Raw genomic sequence first — 23,577 nt, forward strand, 5'->3', positions numbered from 1 at the left:
ACATGCACGTGTGAGTTAATGAAGAGTGTGGGAGAGAAAGAGGTTGATGGGATAAGATGGAAAAGTAGTACGTCATGGAGATTTTAGGAGAAGAGGGAGACAGTAACGTACACAATTAGGGAAAGAATTAGGTGAAGGAAAGAAGGGAAAAGAGGATAAGACACTGCAGACTATTCAGGAAAGATGTATCACCTTTAGGGAAATTTTCTGATGAAACTTAGTTTTGTCAAAAAATGCCTATTCAGTAGAACAAAATCTTTTGTCAAATCTGTACTAGAACTGGAAAAATCTTCATGGAAACAGCAGAACACAGGACACTCTGCCTCCGTCTCCTCCGCCTCCCCTCTAGCTCAGGAGAACAAGCAGTACCGCTCTGGGTCCCAGAGCTGGGGGGTTAGCAGGGAGGAATAGCAGCTTAGCTCTCTGCCTTTCTGGCAGTCACCCTCAAGGAAGGCTTCTGTCAATTTCAGAAGAGAAATTGACAAGAGCCTTCCTTCAAGGCGGCCAGGAAGCAGGGAAAAAAGTTTTCATTTTTCTGAAACAGGATTTTTCTCAAAATCCCTTGCCGTGAAAGTTATTTTCCCTATAATTAGACTGAATCTAAAAAAAAAAGAAAGGTCTAACAAAAGCAATAAAACATAGAAAGTATTGCTGACAATGCTACAACTAAAAATACACAAATAGTACAACAGCTGTTTAATTCCCATAAGCTACAAGTGTTGGCAGTATAGTCTTCTTGGGTGATAAATTTGCGCAGGGGCTAATAGATGACAAGTAAATTTTTCAATTCCTGATTGTAAAGAGTTTCCACTTTGTGTGTTGGTGTTAAGATTATGGCAATGTATTAGGTGAAACTTTACATAGTAGTATTACCAGCAAAACTAGTATGAACCGTAAGCTTATCAGAATATTTATGAAAACTACCTAATACGGTCATTTTCATACTTATTCTTAGGGTTTGGGTTTTTTTAAACTTGCTGTTACATAAAGATAACTACATCTAATCACTTAAGTTTCTCACTTGTGAGTTACTACTAAATGCACACAGGAGACCACTGTGGTATCTGGGCAAACTTTACATGATGCTTGCTTTTACTTCACTATTTGGATAATATATCCACTGTTTACCTACAATTGATCATTTTATTCAACTATTTTAAAAGTAATATTTTGCATATTTTGATCTTGTGTCCCACAGTCCTATACCCTATCCAACAGACCACCTTTTGTCCTATTTTGAACCTCATTGTAAATGGAAAAAGTATGTAATGAAATTCCAATTAGCATTTTATAATCCAGAATACTAATAAAAACTGAGGAGATACTAGATTTTGTAGTACCAAAGGGGATATAGTAGGGGTTTTTGATCTGATCATAGTGGATCTCTCCAAGGAAGGTCAATAAAAGTTTTGGGTTTCCCACCCCAGGACAGGATGAAGAGGGGGAAAGGCGGGAGGGGAAAGCAGGAAGAAAGGGGGCAGTGGGCAGAAAATAGCTGAATATTAGAAAGCTGCTCAGGGAACTCTATTAGGAATGATTAGAGTATAGTCATATTAAAATGATATACAAATTGTCTTCCTATCTTAACATGCAGGCCCATAGATTTAGAAAGACTTGGGCACCATTCCTATACTTTCTCACTAATGTAATGCTTTTAAATGTAATCTTTTTTCCAAGTAAGCACTCAAATGTTGAAAACTTAGCTAGGGTAACAGGATATAAATAGCTATGCTATACAGCTTCCTAGTGCATCCCTCTTATTAGGCTAATGTTATTTTCATATTCATAAATTTCACAAGAACTTTTTGCATCCATTATGCTTTCATTGAGATGTCTTTTTTTCACTTAGATACACATTGGTTTTCCTTAAGTGTTTAAAAAAATAAAAATTAAATACTAAACCAAGTATTTAATGCACGTGCATAATCCTTGTACTATACGGTTAGCATGGAAGTCCATAATTTTTGCTACGAATTCAACACCTCTCTCCACAAAGTATTTAGAATGTTAATTTTGATTCAAACCAGACTCTATAGTTTATGCATAATGATTAAAAAACAGTAAGTCTTTACAAAAGATGTTCATTTGATGTTGACAGTTTTACAACAAAGTACAAAGATCAGTTACTTACCCTATAGCAAATATGGTTCTTCGAGATGATGTTACTGTGGATCCCATTAAGTGTGCATGTGGATCACACACTGTGACCCTAAGCACCCCTGTATTCACACCCTACACACTACTGTAATAATCTTTGTACAAAATATGCCTTGTGAGGCATTTGAAAATTTAATAACTCACTGATCATTAATATTCTTGTGTGAGGTACGTATGCAGTGTGTATTAAGAGTTATGAATGTATGCTGGAATGATTAATAAAATGTGTTTAAACCAGGCATGCCAGGGGAAGTTGGTAACTAGGTCTGCCCTAGACAAAGGAATGTGTATTTGCTTCTCTGACCAGCCTGGTGATCAGGCAGAGACAATGAAGACCAATTTTTACATATCAGGTAAACACAGCTATAAAGCTAACAAGTGGGGGAGAAGACAGCATGGCATCTACTTCCCAGCAGGAGAGAGAAGCTTGGTCTGGGTTTTACTTTTCAAACAATACACTGCAGACGTTTACTGGTCTATAAAGATAGGGGTGGGGTGGATGGGCTGAAGCTCAAGTGATAAGCAATTGAATCAACTGATTGTATACAGCATTACTGTATTATCAAAGTTTACAGGGTGAAGTCTTTTCTGAAAAAGGAACGAGGAGTACTTGTGGCGCCTTAGAGACTAACAAATTTTTTTGGACATAAGCTTTCGTGGGCTAAAACTCACTTCATCGGATGCATGCAGTGGAAAATACAGTAGGAAGATATATATACACACACACAGAGAACATGAAAAAAATGGGTGTTACCATCAATATAGAGCAAGTAGAGTAGGGTTGTTAGGGAATGAGAGCTGAGGAAGCGTTGTTCTAAGTCAGCCATAAAAATGTTGGCATAGTGTGGGGCCATGTGGGTACCCATAGCAGTGCCGCTGACTTTAAGGTATACATTGTCCTCAAATGTGAAATAGTTGTGGGTGAGGATGACATCTTCATCACCTGGACCCATGGAAACGAAGCCCTTAAGGAATTCCAACATGATTTCAACAATTTCCATCCCACCATCAACCTCAGCCTGGACCACTCCACACAAGAGACCCACTTCCTGAACACTACAGTGCTAATAAGCGATGGTCACATAAACACCACCCTATACCGGAAACCTACCGACTGCTATATTTACCTACATGCCTCCAACTTCCATCGAGGACACACCACACGATCCGTTGTCTACAGCCAAGCTCTAAGATACAACCACATTTGCTCTAATCCCTCAGAAAGAGACAAACATCTACAAGATCTCTCTCAAGCGTTCTTAAAACTACAATACCCACCTGCTGAAGTGAAGAAACAGATTGACAGAGCCAGAAGAATACTCAGAAGTCACCTACTCCATGACAGGCCCAACAAAGGAAGTAAAGAACATCACTAGCCTTCACCTACAGCCCCCAACTAAAACCTCTCCAGCGCATCATCAAGGATATTCAACCTATCCTGAAGGACGATCCCTCACTCTCAAAGATCTTGGGACACAGGCCAGTCCTCGCTTACAGACAGCCCCTCAACCTGAAGCAAATACTCACAGGCAACCACACACCACACAACAAAAACACTAACCCAGGAACCTATCCTTGCAACAGAGCCCGTTGCCAACTCTGTCCACTTATCTATTCCAGGGACACCATCATAGGACCTAATCACATCAGCCATCCCATCAGAGGCTCGTTCACCTGCACATCTACCAATATGATATATGCCATCATGTGCCAGCAATGCCCTCTGCCATGTACATTGGCCAAACTGGACAGTCTCTACACAAAAGAGTAAATGGACACAAATCAGATGTCAAGAATTACAGTATAACATTCAAAAACCAGTCAGAGAACACTTCAACCTCCCTGGTCACTCAATTACAGGCCTAAAAGTCGCAATTCTCCAACAAAAAACCTTCAAAAACAGACTCCAACGAGAAACTGCAGAACTGGAATTAATTTGCAAACTGGACACCATTAAATTAGGCTTGAATAAAGACTGGGAGTGGATGGGTCATTACACAAAGTAAAAACTATTTCCCCATGCTAATTTCCCCCTACTGTTACTCACACCTTCTTGTCAACTGTTTGAAATGGGCCACCCTGATTATCTCTACAAAAGTTTTTTTTCTCCTGCTGATAATAGCCCACCTTAATTGATAAGTCTCTTTAGAGTTGGTATGGCAACACCCATTTTTTCATGTTCTCTGTGTATATATATCGTCCTACTGCATTTTCCACTGCATGCATCCGATGAAGTGGGGTTTAGTGCACAAAAGCTTATGCCCAAAATAAATTCATTAGTCTCGAAGGTGCCACAAGTACTCCTCGTTCTTTTTGCTGATATAGACTAACACGGCTACCACTCTGAAATCTTTTCTGAAAGTTAACAATACACCGGTGATTATTATGATATGTATGTATTAACACTATGCGAGGAAATATGAATGTTTAATTATATTGTGCTTTAAAGTCTGTGCCCAAACAGAAACAGGTTCCCTCTCAGCCAGGAGAAAAGGCAGCTACCAGTCTCCAATGAAATTAAGCAAAGCATGACCAAAAAACTATAGAAGTGCCATTTACGTAAGCAGGGGGATGGGAAGTCCACAGGAAGGGAAGAACAGCATGAGGTAATCTTGCCTCTTGAAACAAGGTCACTGAAATTTGGAAGATATAAGCAAGGACAGAAGCCATATTTGACATCCATCACTAGACAGACAAGGGAACAGCGGAGAAAGATGCATCTTTCAACCAAGGTTGTATTGAAGTCTCTGGAAACTGAAAATAAAGTGAGAAATCTGCTTAGGCCAAGATCTTTCACTCACAAAGACAAGTGAAGCCAGCACCTTGTGCTTCTGTGGAAAGTCCTGACTGAGAGAAAGTCAGCCATGACTGGGAAGAACGAAGACTGGTGTGAGAAACCATCTTGAACAAAGCCTGTACCCTGCTAGTTTATCTTTTAGATACCTGTTTTCCCTTTTGATTTCCTTGTAACCCTTTCTAACTTTATTTCTTTTACTTGGCATCACTTAAATGTATTAACAATAGGACACAGGTTAGGTTTTTTTTTTTTCTATAAACCAATTCTGTGCTGTATCTGCAGGAAAGGATATATTTATTCCAATTAAATTAATAAACTATGATGTGCTTTTGTTCCTTTAAAAAGACACACAGACCTTCTTATTTCTCTGAACTGTCCAGGCAAGGGCTGGACATAGAGCACAAGGTTTTGGGAAACACTGGGACTGGGAGCGTGTTGGGGTCACCTTGCTGGTTGTAACCAAGGCTGATAGAAGCCAGAGTGGGTCTGTAGACAGGCTGCTCAGGTCAGAATTGCTGAACCAGGGCTGGCTGCATAGCACACAGACACTCCGGGTATGACCTGCATGCTTGTTGCTGACTCAATGTCCCAGGAAGTGGAGTTACAGTGGCAAAGCATTGAGAGGCACTAAGTGTTACAGGGTAAGAAGTGACATCCCCTCCCTGCTCTGAATTGCTCATGCACAAACTTAAAATCTTTTCAACAGCTATATCCAGCAGGGCTGCACATGTGCCTGTGCTGCCTCATGCTCCTGTGCAATGGCCATGTCCCTCCCCTCCCTCAGTTCCCTTGTAATTCAAAGCCCTTGACTGCCGAGGACTCCAAAAGCAGGGATGGAGAATGGCTCATGGGACCCACACTTACCACAACATCATAAAGAACCACTGCTAGGCAAGGGATGGTGGCACAAGGAGCATCAGCTGAATCAGTTGAACAGAAATTGAAGTACAGTTTTCCCAAACTTGGCATCAGATCTAGCTAAACCCAGCGCATAATGCTTGACATACATGAGTGGGCTGTTCTGTGTAACTACCTTACAGATTTCAGTACATTTCAGAAGTAGGCTACAGATGTCACCTAGGCTCTGCTGGAGTGAACCTTAATAATCATTAGGATAGGCACAACACAGTTAGATACAAAGACTACTTAAATGGATAATGGAGTGCATGAAGTAGCCTGTCCCTATAGCCACAAATAGAAAAGGAGACATTCTGAAAGATTTGGGCCTGTCAATGTAATATAGAAGAGCTCTGAATATGTCCAGAGTATGTAGCTTTTTCTCCCCTGGTGTGGAGTTTCAGGAAGAAAAGACGTACACTAACTGATTGGCTCAAATAGACCTCAGAAACCACTTTGAGAATACCACCTTGCCCTTACAGAATGAGGTATACAGATGTTCTGACATGAGTGCCTGACACTCATTCACTGTTCTGGCCAAATTGATGACCACCAAAAAGACTGTTTTGAGAGTAAGACTGTAGATGGTGCACTCTGAGAGGGGTTTGAAGGGAAGCTCCATAAGCTTTGAAAGGACAACACTGAGGTTCCACATGGAAGAAGGTTCTCTAACCAATAGATAAGTAAGCATTAATCTCAAGAAATTTGGATACCATTAGATGAGAGAAGATGGAGAGCAATTTTATCACAGACCAGAACCCCATTGTGCTAGGTGCTGTACAAACAGAACAGACATTCCCTGCCCCCAAAGAGGTTACCATCCAAGTATAAGGCAAAAGACAACAGAGGATAGAGGCAGATAGGAAGTACAAGGAAACAGTGAGTCAGGATTGGCCAGCAGGATAGGTAGTGGTCTCAGCATAGCAGCAGCATAACCATTGCCAAGTTTTGTGTAGGCCTCATGGCAAGATAGAATTTTAAGGCCGGTTTTGAAGGAGGATAATGAGTTAGTTTTGCAGATGTTTATGGTAAGCTCTTCCCAAGCATGAGGGGCAGCATGAGAGAAAGGATGAAAGTGCTTGTTTTCTTACTACATGGGATGAGGCTCTGCATTTCTCAACACATGGAAGAGTAGATCGCAGCAGCGCCAGTAAGGCCAAGGTGACAGATTACAAGGGTACTGTCCCAATTACAGTTCTCCTGTCCACTGCTAGTCACATATCAGTGCCCAGTACAGAAAGAAACCTAGAGGGAACTCTGTTGGTCAGAATGTTCCCAAAGGAGGATTCCCTAATTGAAGTAGGGAAGAAAGAGTAGCTTGGAGATGGCAAAGATGAGTTTCTCTCTTTCAAAGGCTTCTTCTCCCCACTAGAACCAAGGTTATGGTGCCTGGTTACAGGGAGGCACTTGCCATGGATAGGCTCCTCAACTCTGGGTTGGTGGATTTCTCTTCCCCAGGGTAAGACATGACTTTCATGGATTGCTCAAGTAGAAGTAATTTGAGCCTGATGGGTCTCAGTTTTTGAGTGCAGGATGAGAAGATGCAGCAGGACAAAAACAAAAAACAAAAAAAAAAACACTTCTTGGGGACGTCCCCGTCCCCGAAGCAGAAGAGACATCTGCTGAGCCCATCAATGAAGAGCATATGACTATCACATGAAAGATAGGGTTTAAACCCTGTGGGTTTAGAGTTTGTCATGATGACAGTTGGTTCAAAATGCCTTGCCCTACTCTATAGGGGGCATATAGGGCACGTACCCATTTTTTTTAAACATCTAAGTCAAAGATAACGAGAAGTGAAGAAGAGTTTCTTCACAAAACGAAGTTTGAAGCTCAAGAAGTGTAGTGGGTTGAACATTTGCCAGGTTCCATTTTGCTGCCACAGACAGTGAGAGGCAACTGAGGGAGGGTTGCAGACATTCTGTCCTTTGTCTTGGAATGGGAACATGAGACGGTACAGGGGGCATGTGAAGCACCGACAGATACTGCTATTCAAAAGATTCTGAGCTTGTATATGTGAGTCACATTCACATCTACAGTGGGATCCACACTGCCACACTCAAAGAAATCATGAATTAATTCTTGACAACAGTTAAACACTTAAATGGTGAAAACATCTTGAATTTTTTCCCCTTTGAATTTTATCCTGCAATGAAGTAACTATTAACTAGAGCTGTTTGAGAATTTTTTCTAAGATATCGTTTCTTTGGAAAAATGCCAATTTTTGCAGGACTGCACCAGAAACTACACTTTTGGTGAGAAAGATGCCTCAGGTCAAAACTAGAAACCACCCCCCACCTCAGAATAGCCCAGTCGTTACGGCCCTCACCTGGGAAGTCGGATGTACAGGTTCAAGTTTCTGCTCTGCCTGATTTGGAGCACAGGCTTAAACATGGGTCTTCCATATCCCAGGCGAATGTTCTAGCTCACAGGCTATTTATTACTCTGTAATGGATGACTCGCTCTCTTCTGTTTGACCAGTTCCACTTTGCATAAATAAGTAAATATTCAATAGATCAGAGATAGAGTTCAATTCTCTGTCTCTGTAGTTAGAATATTCACCTGGAATGACTGGAACCTGAATATCCACTTCCCAGGTGAGCCCCCTAACCACAGGAATACTAGCTATTCTGGGTGGGAGCGCTCACTGATTTTTCACAAAAGATTTCAAGAGGTCTCTGATATGTCCCAACGTGGAACTGGCAATTTTTCAAAATCTCAAAAATGTTTCCAGGATGAGAAAAAGGTTCTCACCCAGATCTACTATTAACTAAGGCCTTTAAGAGACAAAACGCTGTGTAAATGATAATATGTGATGTGGTGCTGCTATTTATTCACATCATAAAAACTCGCAACTGGAGGGGCTGTTGAGAATTGCTTAAAGCCAGGAAGGAGATAAGCTGACATTACCACTGTGCTAGCTGACAAGATCTATGATCTGACTACACATCACAAATACGAAGCATGATTTTAATGGGACTACTCAAGTGCGAAGTACATGTTTAAGAACTTTACTGTATCAGGCCTAAGAAAGGATGTTAATTTAAAGTACTTGCCTGACTTTATCCCTGAACTTCACTATTGGCACTTTTGCTCGAATCAGCTGAGGTCTCTCAATGTAGTTTGCTGAAAGGGAGGAAAAATATATTCAGTGAAGTGTAATGCAAGATGTTGACTGTAAGAAAACTGGATCCTAAAGTGGTAGTCAGATCATTCACATTTAGTAAATAGGAGCTGACTAGTGAACTTAACTAAAGTGATTTAATGAAGTCCAATATGAACTTTTGCAGTAAACCTAGAAGAACTACTAGCTGAAATACAATCTAGGTGATTATAAGAAAAAATTAAAGTTAACTTCATGTCTACTGTGAAAAAACCATTGGTCCAAGGTTTTTCAATGGGACATGAGATACAAGCAGATTAATCCTAAAAAGACCAATTCTTCAAATGCTACATTGAATAGTCCTTGCTCACATGAAAAGGACCATTGGGGATAGCTCAGCTGTTTGAGCATTGGCGTGCTAAACCCAGGGTTGTGAGTTCAATCCTTGAGGGGGCCATTTGGGGATTGGTCCTGCTTTGAGCAGGGGGTTGGACTAGATGATCTCTTGAGGTCCCTTCCAACCCTAATAATCTATGATTCTAAGTCAACGAAACTGCTTATATTAGTGCTACTTACTTTGTAAGAGGTACAAAACCAGACCTAAAACTTGGAAGCCAGACCCACAGTCCGCTGATATACAGCAGAACAGACTAGCACTGAGCTGTGGGTGTGAGATGTAACTAGCCTGTCTAATTTTTAATCTTTTCCCTTAGTATTTAGGATTTTTTAATCTACATTTTGTTAGATTAGTACTTTGATTTTGTCTTAACACAAGAATTGTATCTTCATTATACATACATACTGTACTTAAAACTCTCTGCAGGAACTGTTAATTTGGTTAATTGACTCTGTTCTAAGAAAGATGTTCCCTAGCGTTCTATCGACATAGAAGACAAGTTATTGTTATTTTTGCAATTAGGACAACTCTTTCCATCAAAGGAGAGTAGGGGAGATAGACCACACCTGCACTTTGTTTTTCGGGAGCTAGGACATATCTTCCCAGAGGCATATCTCACTCAGCAATAATCAGGAGAGACAGAGAGAGAAAAGCTGAGTCCAAAGGAGCTTAACCATTACAGAAAACCATCAGGGAACAGAGCTTTTAATAGTCTTCACTATGTTAGCAAAATCTGGGACCACTTGAACTTTGCACGCTTTCTGTATCAGACACAACATTTTATTTTCCCTTTTCGCTACTGTAAATTAAGCCAGAATTAGAAAGTATAAGGAAAATAAAGGTAAGAACATTTTGTTCTTACCTTTAAGACCACCTTAAATTAACTTATTCCTCACTATAATACTAATTTTATATTTCTCTCAGGGTAGTGAATATAGATTAAGCTGTTTCTCTTCATGTTTACAATCAGGTTCTCAGTAACCTAAAGATGTAAGGTTTGGGTTGCAAGCACTAGAGGGGAACATTAGTTTATTAAAAATAATCTTCCCAGTGACAATTAAAAAGTCATGTCTATCTGATTTTAGAATCTGGAAAGGCCTTTCCAACTACTGTACCACTTACCCCTTGTGATAAGATACTGTATATTATGTGATATTTTTATCCCATATGATTGGAATCTAGACAACATATACATATAAAGGTAGCTTTAATGAACTATCCATTTTGCCTCCAGAATTACAAACACTATTACCAATTGTCTGGGACTTACAAAGTTTAGTACAGAAGAGTTTTTGGACTAAGCTGAGTATATGCCTTGCTTCAGTCTTCTGATTTACCTGAAATATGAAATTTAAGATACAGAACATAAGTATGTGACCCCTTCTCTTTCCCTACTTATACAATATTTACAGTGAATGGAAAAAATCTGATATTTTAGGAGATGAGCATGTAAAAACCTATCAGCATTCAGGAAGTTTATCAAAGCCTTTATAATATTTTCTTTAGCAACAGCTAAAATATTTCATACAGAGTATTGCTTATTATACATCGTAGTCACACCAGGGAACAACTATGACAGGAAGCTAACCCATATCTGAAGAAACTGGAGTTTTGCAACATTCGCTTTAATTGGTGTTACTTACAAGAATACTCCAGAATCCTCTGCTTAAGACTTAGTTTTACTATTCCTTTTCTCTGAACTTAACATAGTTCCCTGTTTTTAGTTTCCTCTCACTATATGTAGTAAAGTACAATAAGTACATTTTAGTGATGATATATTACATAATAAGGTTTCTTACTGTGGCAACTGAGTAAAATTACCGAGTCCCTATTCCCTCTTAAAAAGTTCACATTCTCTGTTTTTTTCTCAATAGGATTTTGTATCACGGAAAGTTTGTCTTGCTGTCTCATAATAATGCAAATGGCTGTCATCATTATATGTAACCTGGACTTTAAGTCATTTTCACCTTTGAGAACTTTTTTCCTATTGAAGTAAAGTACGCTTATTGAAAAATCTAAGATACGGAAGGTACAGCAATATTCGCTATTTCTGCCTTACTTGATGTGGCAACTAAGATAGTTATTAGAACTATCAGTCTTGTGCCTTTAAAAAAAGGAAGAGCACAGAACTGGGAAACAGGATATTTGGGTTGTATTCCCAGCTGTGTCACAGATTTTCCGGTGTGACCTTGGGCAACTAACTCATCTCTCTGTGTTTCAGTTCTGCCTATTTGTAAAATTAAAGTAACTACTTTACAGGGCTGTTGCATGAAGCTATATTATTAAGATTTGTAAAGTATTTTGAGAGCCACAGATCAAAGCTCTAGCAATGTGAAATATAATTGTTAAATAGAAGGTTTTCACACCTCCTGTATAACTCTCAATTTCTTACATGGGTGGATTCCAAAAACAGACTTAATCCACTAAACAAAAACCAAATTTTTCAAGGTAATATCTTGAAAGGGACAATTTGCTTTATTACAGAGTTCACTGTGTTAACAGTCTTCCAATTTTAACATGTTTTTTAAAGCAACTTACCGGCTCCTCTTTAACCACCAGGCACAGGTCACCATCACTGCTACGAGTACCAAATCCATTCAGTGAGGATCCAACCAAGAAGAGTCTGCTCTCTGTAGCAACAGAACCATAGAATGAACCTTGAGGATTTTTCTTAGCTCGAACAAAATCATGTAACTGAAACCTGTATAGTCAAATATGTACTAAAAGCCTGAAATAACATACGTGGAAAAATTCGCTGAATTTCCTTCTGGAGTTCCGTTCGGCAGAGCTCTTTTTTGTTCAAGTCGCAGGTTTGTTGCTGACATGCTTGAAACAACTCCAGAACCTGTTGACTTAACTTAACACCCCCCACAAAAAAAAAACATCTTTTATAATGGGTGAAAAATTCCTGCAAAAAATACAGTTATATGAAAAACAGAAGACAGAATACATCATAATTAAGAGGCAATAACATACATATATGTCTATATTAGCTTCCAAAGTCTATTCACTCTCAGGGCTTGGCTACACTTGAAAGTTGCAGCGCTGGGAGTTACAGCGCTGGTCGTGCAGCTGTGCAGGGCCAGCGCTGGTGTGTGGCCACATTTGCAGCATTTACAGCGCTGTTGGGAGTGCTGCATTATGGGCAGCTATCCCAGCATTCAAGTGGCAACAACGTGCTTTTCAAAAGAGGGGGGTGGAGGGTGGTGTACTGTGACAGGGAGCGGGGAAGATAGAGAGAGTGGATTTTTGGAGCCAACACTGTGTGTTAGCTTCCCTGGATTTAAAAATCACAAAATGTTCGCGAGCCCTTAGTCTTAACTCTTAATTGCAAACAGCCTGCCTCCAACACGGACTCCCCGCTGTTTCACTCACTCCCTGTGGTGTACTGTGACAGGGAGCGGGGAAGATAGAGAGAGTGAATTTTTGGAGCCAACACTGTGTGTTAGCTTCCCTGGATTGAAAAATCACAAAATGTTCGCGAACCCTTAGTCTTAATTGCAAACAGCCTTCATCCAACACTGTTTCTCTGTCAAGCAAACTGCTTGCCTCTCATTTGATCGTTCACAGCCAGGTACAGATAGCTCCTGTTTGCTGTGATCAGTGTTTGTTTTTTAGATAAGCAGTTCAACGGCGCTCCGATCGGAGTTCACAACAAAACAAAGAGAGGCTGCATAACAAAACAAAGAGAGTAATTTAGTTAAAAGCATTCTGGGATATCTCCTTATTCCCTGGAGGCCAATAAAAGCACTGGTGTGTGTCCACACTTGATGAGCAGCGCTGGATCACCAGCGCTGCAATCGCTACACCCCAACCTGGCCAGGTGTACAGCCAGCGCTGCAGCCAGGGAGTTGCAGTGCTGGATGTGCCTTGCAGGTGTGGACAGTTACTAATTGCAGCACTGGAAAGCCTCTACCAGCGCTGCAACTTGCAAGTGTAGCCAAGCCCTTAGAGCCTTATCCAGCTCAAATTCACCTTAATCACCCACACAAGACTGATTTGGCCAACATGTGGAGAGAGGCTATTCATCCACAGCAAGCCAATTTCCATCTTCAGCCAGGCAATATCTGCAACCTTCCAAGCAAAGAGCAGCCCTAAAGGCTACAAATATTTTCTATTGACTCATAAACAAATAGGAACTTTAAAGTTATGTCAGGAAAAAACAAATATTAAAAAAAACTGTTTTGAAGACAGTTTGCATGAGAGGAAAAATCAAAACACTAGCTATCTGTCAGAAAAATTCTGGTTTTATTTGGAAACAAGCATCATTAGTTTCTCTTAATCTACTTTATAGCTATGCATTATAATCATCATCATCTTGAGGTAAATATTTTCACAGTAGTATAACAAGACCTGTCTTAATACATTCTTGACCTTATTAAAAATGAAAATTCTAACATGGCATTTCCCTGTTATTTGTTACATAATGCACTACAGTCTTTCAATTTCAAAAGAAAAGGCTGCAGCAGGCTTTGTTCTTATTTTGTGGCTCTGATATCATTATATCCAGAGGTGGTGCTCGCTCATTGGGGGCCCTAAGCAGGAATATTTTTGCCACCCCCAAACACATACTGAAAAGTGAATAGGTGGCACCTTTGAGCTGCTCAGGACCCTAAGCAATTGCTTAGTCTGCTTATACCTACCACCAGCTCGGATTATATCTGCTATGCCCCTCCTCCCACACATCCTAGAAGATGCAGGATACAGCAAAAAGTGCTTTTTCCTCCCTTACACATCCTCAGAACTGGAATGATAAATTCTCCCTCACCTCCTCCCGGTTTGGGTAGAGAGGCTTCTTTACAGCTCTCTCATTACACTACAAAAGGAGCAATCTCCCACACTACTGGGTCTCTTTCCTTATTAGTCCTATCTCTGCTATTTCACATGTGATGCAACAAATGGAGACCGCTATGATTTTCACTCTGCCTGACCCATATGCAGATTTCATGAGATCCACATGTAGGAAGAAAACAGGGAGGTAGCATTGAGCTACAGACATTCTCTGCCCCTTGCAAGAACAAGCAGCTATGTTTGTTAAACCCAACAGCTGATGCTGCCATAGAATCCCAAAAAAAGTTCTCCTGGCAGCCTGAGAGACAAGAGTCTCCCTACCAGCTGGAGAACAGACTTAAATTAGTTAATGTTTGTAAGTGCTCTGTAAAACCATCATGCAAGTGACAAGTAGTAGTATCACTAGCTCATTTAAATTTGTTAATAGATCATAGAAGATTAGAGTTGGAAGAGACCCCCTGCTCAAAGCAGGACCAAGCCCAATTAAATCATTCCAGCCAGGGCTTTGTCAAGCCAAGCCTTAAAAACCTCTAAGGATAGAGATTCCATGACCTCTCTAGGTAACCCTTTTTAAAACAGAGTGGTGTCTTACCTTTAATACTTAAGAAAAAATCACTAGCATTAAATGTTTTCTTTATACTTTTTTCATATAAATCAGGGGTGTCCAAACTACGGCCCGCGGGCCAACTGCGGCCCGCGGGTCAGTTTTTATTGGCCCGCAGCAAATTCTGAAAATACAGTTAAACCCTGTTATCTCGACGGCGGGCGGGCGGGGACAGGCAGGGACCGGGTATGCGGGGGCGGGCGGACGGGCGGGCGGCAGGAGAAGCCGGGACCAGGTAGGTGGGGCAGGGACCAGGTATGTGGGGACGGGCGAGCGGGCGGGGACAGGCAGGGACCGGGTATGCGGGGGCAGGCAGGCGGTGAAGCGGAGCCGGCGGACGGGCGGGCGGCGTGGCGTCGCTGGGGGGGCGGGCGGCAGGCGAGCCGGGACCAGGTATGCGGGTCCGGGCGGGCGGGTGGGCGGCGAGGCGGAGCCGGGCGGGCGGCGAGGCGGAGCCGGGCGGGCGGGCGACAGGCGAGCCGGGACCAGGTATGCGGGGCCGGGCGGGCGGGCAGGGACAGGCAGGGACCGGGTATGCGGGGGCGGGCATGGCTCCCTGGTTCTCCCCCGTTTCCGGTGCCGGTGGCTCGCCCCCAGCCTCTCCCCCGCTCTTCCCCCTCACCCGCAGCCTCAGCTCGCTTGCGCTGCCAGCGGCGCAATGCTCTGGGCAGTGGGGCTGTGAGCTCCTGGGGCAGGGCAGCTGCAGAGCTGGGCCTGACCCGGTGCTCCGTGCTGTGCGGTGGCAACAGCGTGGCCTGGCTCCAGCCGGGTGGCGCGGCTGTAGCACCGCCAGCCACCAGTGCTCCAGGCAGTGCAGTAAGGGGACAGGGAGCAGAAGGGGTTGGATAGGGGGCAGAGGAGTTCAGGGTGGTGGGCAGCGGATGGGGGTGTGGATAGTGGTTGGGGGAGGAACAGGGGGTTGAATGGGGGCAGGGATCCTGGGGGAGCAGTCAAGAAGGAGAGGGGTTGGATGGGGCCATCGTCCCGGGGAGGCCGTCAGGAATTAGAGGAGGGGTTGGATGGGGTGGCGGAGGTCCAGGGGTGGTCAGGGGACAGGGAGTGGGGGGTGGTGGTGGTGGATGGGGCAGGGGTCCCAGAGGAGCTGTCAGGGAATGGGGGATGGGGGTTGGATGGGGGAGGAGTCCGGGGTGTGTGTGCAGATAGGAGGTGGGGGCTGGGCCACGACCCCTCCCCTAACCGGCCCTCCATACAATTTACGAAAACCGATGCGGCCCTCAGGCCAAAAAGTTTGCCCGCCCCTGATATAAATGATAAAATATGAACATCTCACAAGAAGAAAGTAAAACTCAGGCCTGTGTTAACATTACCTTATCTTTGGCCACAGGGAGCGTGGTTTCTATAGGGTCTGGAAATGGAGCATCTCGCAAGGGTGGAACACATCCAGTCAAATCTGGTATGTAATGTGCATGAAACAATGGTGAAGGAATTGATCCTGGGAATGAGTATCTGCGTTCTTCTGGTGAAGGCACTGTTTGGTTAACTAGAGTTGACTCACAATGAGGTGAATGAAACCGCTGACGTTTGACATCATAAGGAACATTTTGTTCACTTAGCCTCCTGCAAAAAACAAAGACAGTATCCCTCCAGTTTGTAATTTAAACATGTACCAACGTCCAATAATGAATTACTTAAAGTAGAGCCTGAAGTACAAATACTAACAGTTAATTACAGTGAATATTTCAGCAAAACCAAGTTTTTTTAAAAAACAAGAGGCACGCCCATCCTAGATACTAAGTAAATCAAAATCTTGAATGGAGAACATATGAGAATGGATAACCGCTGAAGTGCAGTCATCTCTGAAGTGCAATGCACCATCAGCTGCTTAATGGCACAATTTACATTATACAACAGTAAAATGAATACCATCGTCAACTGAAACTAAATGGTGAATTCGGTTAGGCAAAAATATAACTAACCACGCTGAAGTCTGGTCAGGCTATTTTTATGAAAAGTAACCTACTTTTTTTCTGAAATACTCACTACTGAAAAGTGTGTTTTTGTAAATTACATCAACATTGGTGCAGTGAAAAGTTGTGTCCAGTGTGTATACCCAGTGACGAATTTGATAAATTCAAGGGTGGGAAGGAGAGAAAGAGAGAAACTTACCACAATAGCCATTCAAAATGTAGAATTTGTCTGTGTAGGTTTAGATTGTACAGACAGTAAAATGTGTAATCTGGGCAAAAAAGAACCACTATTCATTTGGCAAATATTTATAGTTTAATGCATTCATCAATGTGGCTCAAAGTTAACGTGTCCACTTCAAACATAAACAATATAATCGAGCATGTTCTCATTAGTTTTAGAAATCTAAATATACTTTATTATGTGATGCTGTGGTCTTACATTTGTCTTGGCATTTCAAACTCCCATTGTGATAAAGCTGTATTAGATGTTAGAGTCTATACATTTTACTTTCAAACAGCTGTTGTACAGAAGAGGATGCTCTAGTTTTGTATAAAAAGAAAACATGAATATAAAAATGTATTTATTCTTTATAAAAATGCACCATGAACAAACTTTTCTTTTAAAAAAAATAAACCTGTTTAAAAATAAAAATTTGAAATTTGAGAAACTGACAGGGAATTTAAAAAACAGATGTTGATTTCCTCTTTCAATCTATGAGTAAAAATCAGGTGGAAGAGGATGAGATATACAAATTCTAAAAACAAAGGACATGGGGACAGATTTTCAAAGATATTTAGACACCTACAGATGCAGATGTTTGCCAATGGGATTTTCAAAAGGTGTCTGTCTGCATTTTTAGACACCTAAATACCTTTGCTTCTGGTCACCATGGCCAGATTTTCAAATCTGCCAATTTGTTAGCTACAGTTAATACTTCCTTTGTTTAATAAATAATCAGTTTTAAATGCAAAAACATGTTTTGATTATTTTTTCCTTATGTATCCTATTTTTGCACATTTACTTGAATTCCAATTTCCATCTAAATACAGCTTGACAAAAAACTGAACAAAACCCAGTTTCCATCTGGAATTTCCCTTTCAGAAAAACCTAAGACAACTGAGAGGGACACAAAGTTACATGTAAGTTTGTTTGTTTATTGTAGAATAGCCACAACTTGCTTACAAAATTCCAAAAAGCAAGAATCTTGTGTGTGTGTGTGTGTGTGTGTGTGTGTGTGTGTGTATATATATATATATACACACACACACACACACACACACACACACACACACACACATATATATTTATAAAATGAAATAAAAGTTATAAAGGCTAAATGTAATTAATACTATACTTCAAAAAGCTCTCAGATGCAGAGGCAAACAAACTGCAGACTTCCTGTTTTCTATGTCACAGAAACATCATAATCTCCATACAATGTACATTGAAAAAGCAGTTCTACTCAATTTGAATTTTTATCAAATTACTGACACTAATCTACTTCAAGTTAAACACATGTGTGTGCTTGTTTATACAGAATCGGGGCCCTGATTTGCAAGACAGATGGCGGAGGAGCCACTAGTAATTGAAAAGAAAATAAAAGAGCAGTATATGCCAAGCACTTTTCTATTACAGCTAATATTGTCACAAGCAGGTGTATGAATGCTTAAAAGTGCTGCTATGCATGCACTTGGACCTACTTGATCAGAAACTTCTTATTCAATATTCCTGATTCTAGACAATTTTAAATAAAAAATGCAAATTGATCTCACCATCAAGTCTCTCAGAAAATCACCTTTTTGTGCATTACAAGCATAAGTAATTATATACTAACAAATACTTACTTCCTGCCTCGGAATAATGTGGGGGCAGCTGATGTAGGTCCTGAGCTGCCATTTCCATACGTCAATGGCTGAGGCGAAACAGCTGGAATAGTTGAAAGGTTCCCACTCAAGAGAGCTCTAGAAAGACTGCAGTCCATAATTATTATTCAGATAATAGCTGAGGGTTTGAGATATTTTTCTTACACTTTTCAACAAAAAAATTAAGTAGAAAACCCCAACTATAACCTATTTGTTAGACGTAGTATATCTATTCTTTACATTTGAAAGGAGGAGGAGGAGGAGACTTTTCACAGAATGAAATTGACTAGAATAAGAAAATGAGGTAGTCACTGTACAGAGTACAAATACAAAAGGAACTTTGCAAACTCACTCAAAAACAACACTTAGTGTTAACATGAATTTCTCAAGAGAACATTCATGCTTTAAAACTTAACCCCAGCCAAATGTTCCTTTCCCTTATTCATCTCCTCCGTTGACTCTCCACCCCCACCCATTCTCAATTTAAGATCCTCAAAGACCCACTGTGGATTACTAGCTCCCACTGCTGTGATGCATCATGTATTGCACTGGTGTGTATTTCATTCACCACTGAACAGTAATGGAATATGCACGCCACCAAGAGAGGTAATGCAAATCCATGTTTAGAAATTGATAAATTTCTAAACAAAATTAAAATATTTTATATGACGAAGTATAAAATATTGGAAAAAATATTCTTCCAGTGATAAATAGAAATTATTTTCCTTCAAAGGAAGATACATTTGGGGCCTGATTTGACAGTGACATTTGTTAATTCTCTGAGAATTATCTTCATTTGATTCCTCCCTCCAACCTAGATCAGTTTAAAAAAAAAAAAAAAGCACAGGCCTTCCAGGAACCATTTCCCACTCTGAAATTCTACTGTACTTACGCTGCATTCTGAAAGTTGAACCGAGCATCAACAATTTGCTGATGAGAGAGAAGAGTGGGTGGTATGTTCAGAGGAAGCTCACTGAAGAAATTATTGTGCTGCTGATGTTTTGGAAGAAAGGGTGGACGACCCAAGTTGGAAGAATTTGGGAACATGCTCTTCTTCACTGAAAGTGAACATGTATTCTTCTACCTAGATCAACATTTTAAAAAATCCTGAAATTAGGCAGCTAACAAAATACTAATTATGTACTTCTTTTCAAATCATGCATTGATTTAACTATTTTGCCACTGAACAACTAGAATAAATCAAACAGATTTCTAGAAGTCACCTTAGATTTTCTCAGCCTTATCCTATGGGTATTTTATCACCTCTGAGAAGACACTGTGTAAAACAAAATCATTTTAATAAGTAGTTACCTTGATTTAGCAAATTCTTTTAAAGGGAAATTTTGATTAATTCCCCATATCTAGTTTTTGTTTAAAATGTTTTATAAAACCTAAGGTAGGTGTTTCCACTGTCTTGTTGAAAATTGATTTCCATGTAAATAGTCTACTTGGAGTTAAACATTTCTAGGCAATACTCCAAAAGAAACAAAATGGCACTCAGTTACTATATAAGAACCAGAAGGTGCAACTGACCATAAAATAAAACAAAACTAGTATATTATCATGTTCAAGATGAATAATATGCAAAAAGTAAGCAGCCAACATTAATGGTGAAATGTAATTTAGAGTTTTTAAATGATTTCAGTTTCAACAATATAACTGAGTTCAATTGAATGCATAAAGTTACTCATATGCATGTTTACAGGATAGAGTTCTCAGGCAGAGGTTCTCAAACTGTGGTTCGTCGACCACCAGTGGTCTGTGAGCTCCATTCAGGTGGTCCGCAGATAGTTCCCTCTAAGGTGTGTGCATGGGCAGCTGCACACAAGAGAATGAAGGGCCACCAATCTAATTAGTGGAGCCGTGCAGGCATGGCTCCACTAATTAGGTGCCTGGACCCTGGAAGAGACACACATGTAAGGTGAGGTGGTGACCTTGGAGGGGAATAGAGGGTAGGAGGGAGGGGGCAGTGGGGTGAGAAAAGGGGGTGGGGGAAGTTTGGGACATGGAGGGCTGCGGTGGCCAGAGAAAGAGGCGACTTTTCCCAGCTCCAGGGCTGCAGCTGCTGGGGAGAGACAGCCCTCCTTCCCAGCCTCTGCTCTGTGGCAGGGGTAGAGAACCCCCTCCCATAAACCTCCTTCCCAGCCCCAGCTCGGGGGCTGCCGCAGCAGGGGAGAGAGGGCACATCTATTGCATTAGAAAGGTAAGACTCCTGATATTAAAATATGAGTTATGCACTTTTATTTGTAGAACAAAAAACAAGTATAATTAATTTATATATCACTTTTATCCAAAGCGCTTTACAATAGTTAGCTAACGGTACAAACAACATTTGGAAAAATCATTAAGTGGTCTGCCAAGACCCTTGGCAATTTTCAAGTCGTCCGTGGAGGGGGGTGGGGAGTTGAGAACCACTGTTCTAAGGCAATAGTAGTAAAAATGATTTTTTTTTTTATTACACATTGTTTCAGCTGATTTGACAAACATTTGTGAGTCTGTTACAGTTTACCTAACCTACTATTTTCATTTGCCCCCATGTAGGAAAATGCCAAAATGTATCATTTAAATTACATACATTGTATAGAATCAGAAAAATCAGAGGATTAAAAGAGAAAAAACAGACATTAAAAAACTTCATCTTTAAGACAAATTAGACACAGAATTATAATGTACTACAGAAGTTCCTGAGCATTTCTTCTTAAACTCAACTTACGTTATAAACAAGTTTCCTTTCTTAAGTTACTAACGCTGCCTCAGAAGAATTTTCAAATCCAGTTTGCTAATCACTGCATACTGCTGTTTACTTTTCACATTTCTCTTTGCTGCAGTGAAAGCCAGTGAGTTTTTTCAATTTTCTTTATAGTCAGTTTCATGTTCAGGGTCTTAAACCCAAACACATAAATCCCAACACACAAGTAGCCCCACTCGCTGCAAGAGTTAAGATTATACAAACATCTCTATGCACAAACAACCTTTTTCATCGGCATGCACAAAAATAATTTGGAAATAAAATTAGATATTTCCACATTTTTAGGTTGTCAACTTGATTTTATAAACACTACCCCACAAAAAAGAAAAAAAAGCGCCACCTACAACACTGATATACTCATGCTAAAAAAAAGTTAAACCATTAAGGAACTCAGTGGTAATTTCCCAATTGCTTAAGGAAAGAGAAACCACATATCATAGAAACAAAAACTGCTCCAGTCCCATTTCCAGCACCAGATACATCCCTTCATATATGCTAAGTACTTGTGTATTCCATGACCCCCCAGCGACAAAACCTGACGTGAGTACATCCTTTGCAAGAAAACTATGCTTCAGAATCCAAACTTTCTTTTTAAAATGGTTGTGAAAAACCCATGAACCAAGTATAAATCAATGCACCAGTTATCTTCCTGAATCAGAATACAACCTAAACCCATGGCTCAGAGATATGAACTGTTCAGTTTGTGCAAATGGTGATAGTTATCATTAAGCTTGAAAATTATGTTAATATTTAAATTAATTTTCATTACTGATTGTCCTAGTATAAACATTTAGTAAGGGCTTGTCTTAATGGGGAAATTTACCAGCATTATCATACTGCCACATGGGGATTTATACCAATATAACTACAGCAGCATGTTAATGCTTGTAGATTTCCCCATACAGACAAGTCCTAACATGCATAGCCGACAAACCTAAAATGATGCCCACTTGGATTGGAGGGGCAAGTAGAGACACTACTGGGAATCAGAGAAGCCGAGGAGTTCCTAGAGAGCCAGATTCAGGAAATATCAGTACTCTAGGTTCAAGGAGCTGGCCACCAAAGACTCGAGACAGAGAGAGAGACAGAGAAAAGACCTGGCAATTTGTAACCACCAGAGGCAAAAGGTCACGGCAGCATTCTATATGGCTGGAGAGAGATGAGGATGAGCAGGCTGTGGCCACCAGAAAGACAAGGATCAAGAGGAATTCTACAAAGCTAGAGGAGTTTCCAGTTGATACCAGGCCCTCAACGTGGAAACTGTGGAAGAGACCTCTCAAGATCCAGCTGTTCCAAAGGAACAGAGATGTACAGGACGCACCTGTGAATGACTGCTCAGCCCAACCTATAAGAAAAATCAAGCTTGTCCACAAAGAGCTCTCCCGCTATCCAGGTATGAGACAGACAGGCTCAGCCCAGCAGAATCCAAGTGTGGAGAGGCTTACTGTGAGGGAATCCAGGTGTGGGATGACAGGGTTCTGTGTGGGGCAATCTGGGTGCAAGCAGCTCATTGGGGGGAGGGGGGTTTCCGCGTGCAGGGGGGATGGGACTCTGCAGGGGGGAGGGGTCCAGGTGAAGATGGTTGGGGTTAAGCAGGAGGGCTGTGGGGGAATGAGGCTCAGCAGGAGGGAATCCAGGTGCTGGGGGAATGGGGCTTGGTGGGGTGGAGATCCAGGTGCAGCTGATTGGGGTTCAGTGGGGTGAGGAGCTCATTGGGGTGGGGGTTTGAGTGCAGGGGGCTCAGCAGCGGATGGTCTGGGTGCAGGAGTGGGAGTCTTGATGCAGGAGGGAGGAGCTTTCCAGGGGGTCCAGGTGTGGAAGAGGCGGGCTCAGCAGGGAGAAAGGTCTGAGTGCAGGGGTCCTCTGGATGCAGGTGAGAATCAGTGGGGCGGAGATTCGGGGTGCTCGGTGGAAGCATTCTAGGTCCATCTTCTGTGGGAAAAGGGAGCTATAAAGTTTGGATGGCCTCCAGCTCAGTAGAAGGGGGACCAATCTTCTCGGGGATGGCTGGCGGGCTAGAGGAGTCAGGAGGTGGTTAAACTAATAAGAAAAGAGGAGGGTAAAAAGAGGGAAGGTCTGAGCACTCCAAACAAAAATCAAGATGTTGAGAACAAAATTAATCAAGGAACCAAAGGACATAAAGAGAAGAAATTCTTTAATTGCCTAACAAATCAACAAAGCCAGACGTGTACCCAGAAGCCTCCTGCTGCAAGACAAGCCCAAGAAAGAAACCAACAGAACTCCACTGGCCTCAGCTTAAACCTCTCCAACACATCATCAGTGATCTACAA

The 23,577-nt window shown here is 41.4% G+C and overlaps 1 protein-coding gene across 3 annotated transcripts in view; it reads right to left on the reverse strand.

Moving 5' to 3' along the window:
* The window catches only part of TENT2 (terminal nucleotidyltransferase 2), a 74,023-nt gene that overhangs the window by 45,786 nt on the left and 4,660 nt on the right, over window positions 1-23,577 (reverse strand). The window contains exons 1-8 of one of the 3 annotated variants that reach the window (XM_045022118.1): window positions 22,608-22,630; window positions 19,430-19,621; window positions 18,520-18,645; window positions 16,075-16,324; window positions 12,094-12,208; window positions 11,890-11,981; window positions 10,622-10,688; window positions 8,908-8,977 (exon numbers count right to left, since the gene is read on the reverse strand). In XM_045022118.1, the coding sequence (XP_044878053.1) occupies window positions 8,908-8,977; window positions 10,622-10,688; window positions 11,890-11,981; window positions 12,094-12,208; window positions 16,075-16,324; window positions 18,520-18,645; window positions 19,430-19,584 (875 nt within the window). In that variant the 5' untranslated portion in view covers window positions 19,585-19,621; window positions 22,608-22,630. Of the gene's footprint in view, window positions 1-8,907; window positions 8,978-10,621; window positions 10,689-11,889; window positions 11,982-12,093; window positions 12,209-16,074; window positions 16,325-18,519; window positions 18,646-19,429; window positions 19,622-19,760; window positions 19,814-22,607; window positions 22,631-23,577 lie in introns of those variants that run through there. The other 2 variants (XM_045022117.1, XM_045022116.1) reach the window with 2 other exon arrangements.

This window comes from Mauremys mutica, chromosome 6 (assembly GCF_020497125.1).
Source record: "Mauremys mutica isolate MM-2020 ecotype Southern chromosome 6, ASM2049712v1, whole genome shotgun sequence".
Taxonomy (NCBI): domain Eukaryota; kingdom Metazoa; phylum Chordata; order Testudines; family Geoemydidae; genus Mauremys; species Mauremys mutica.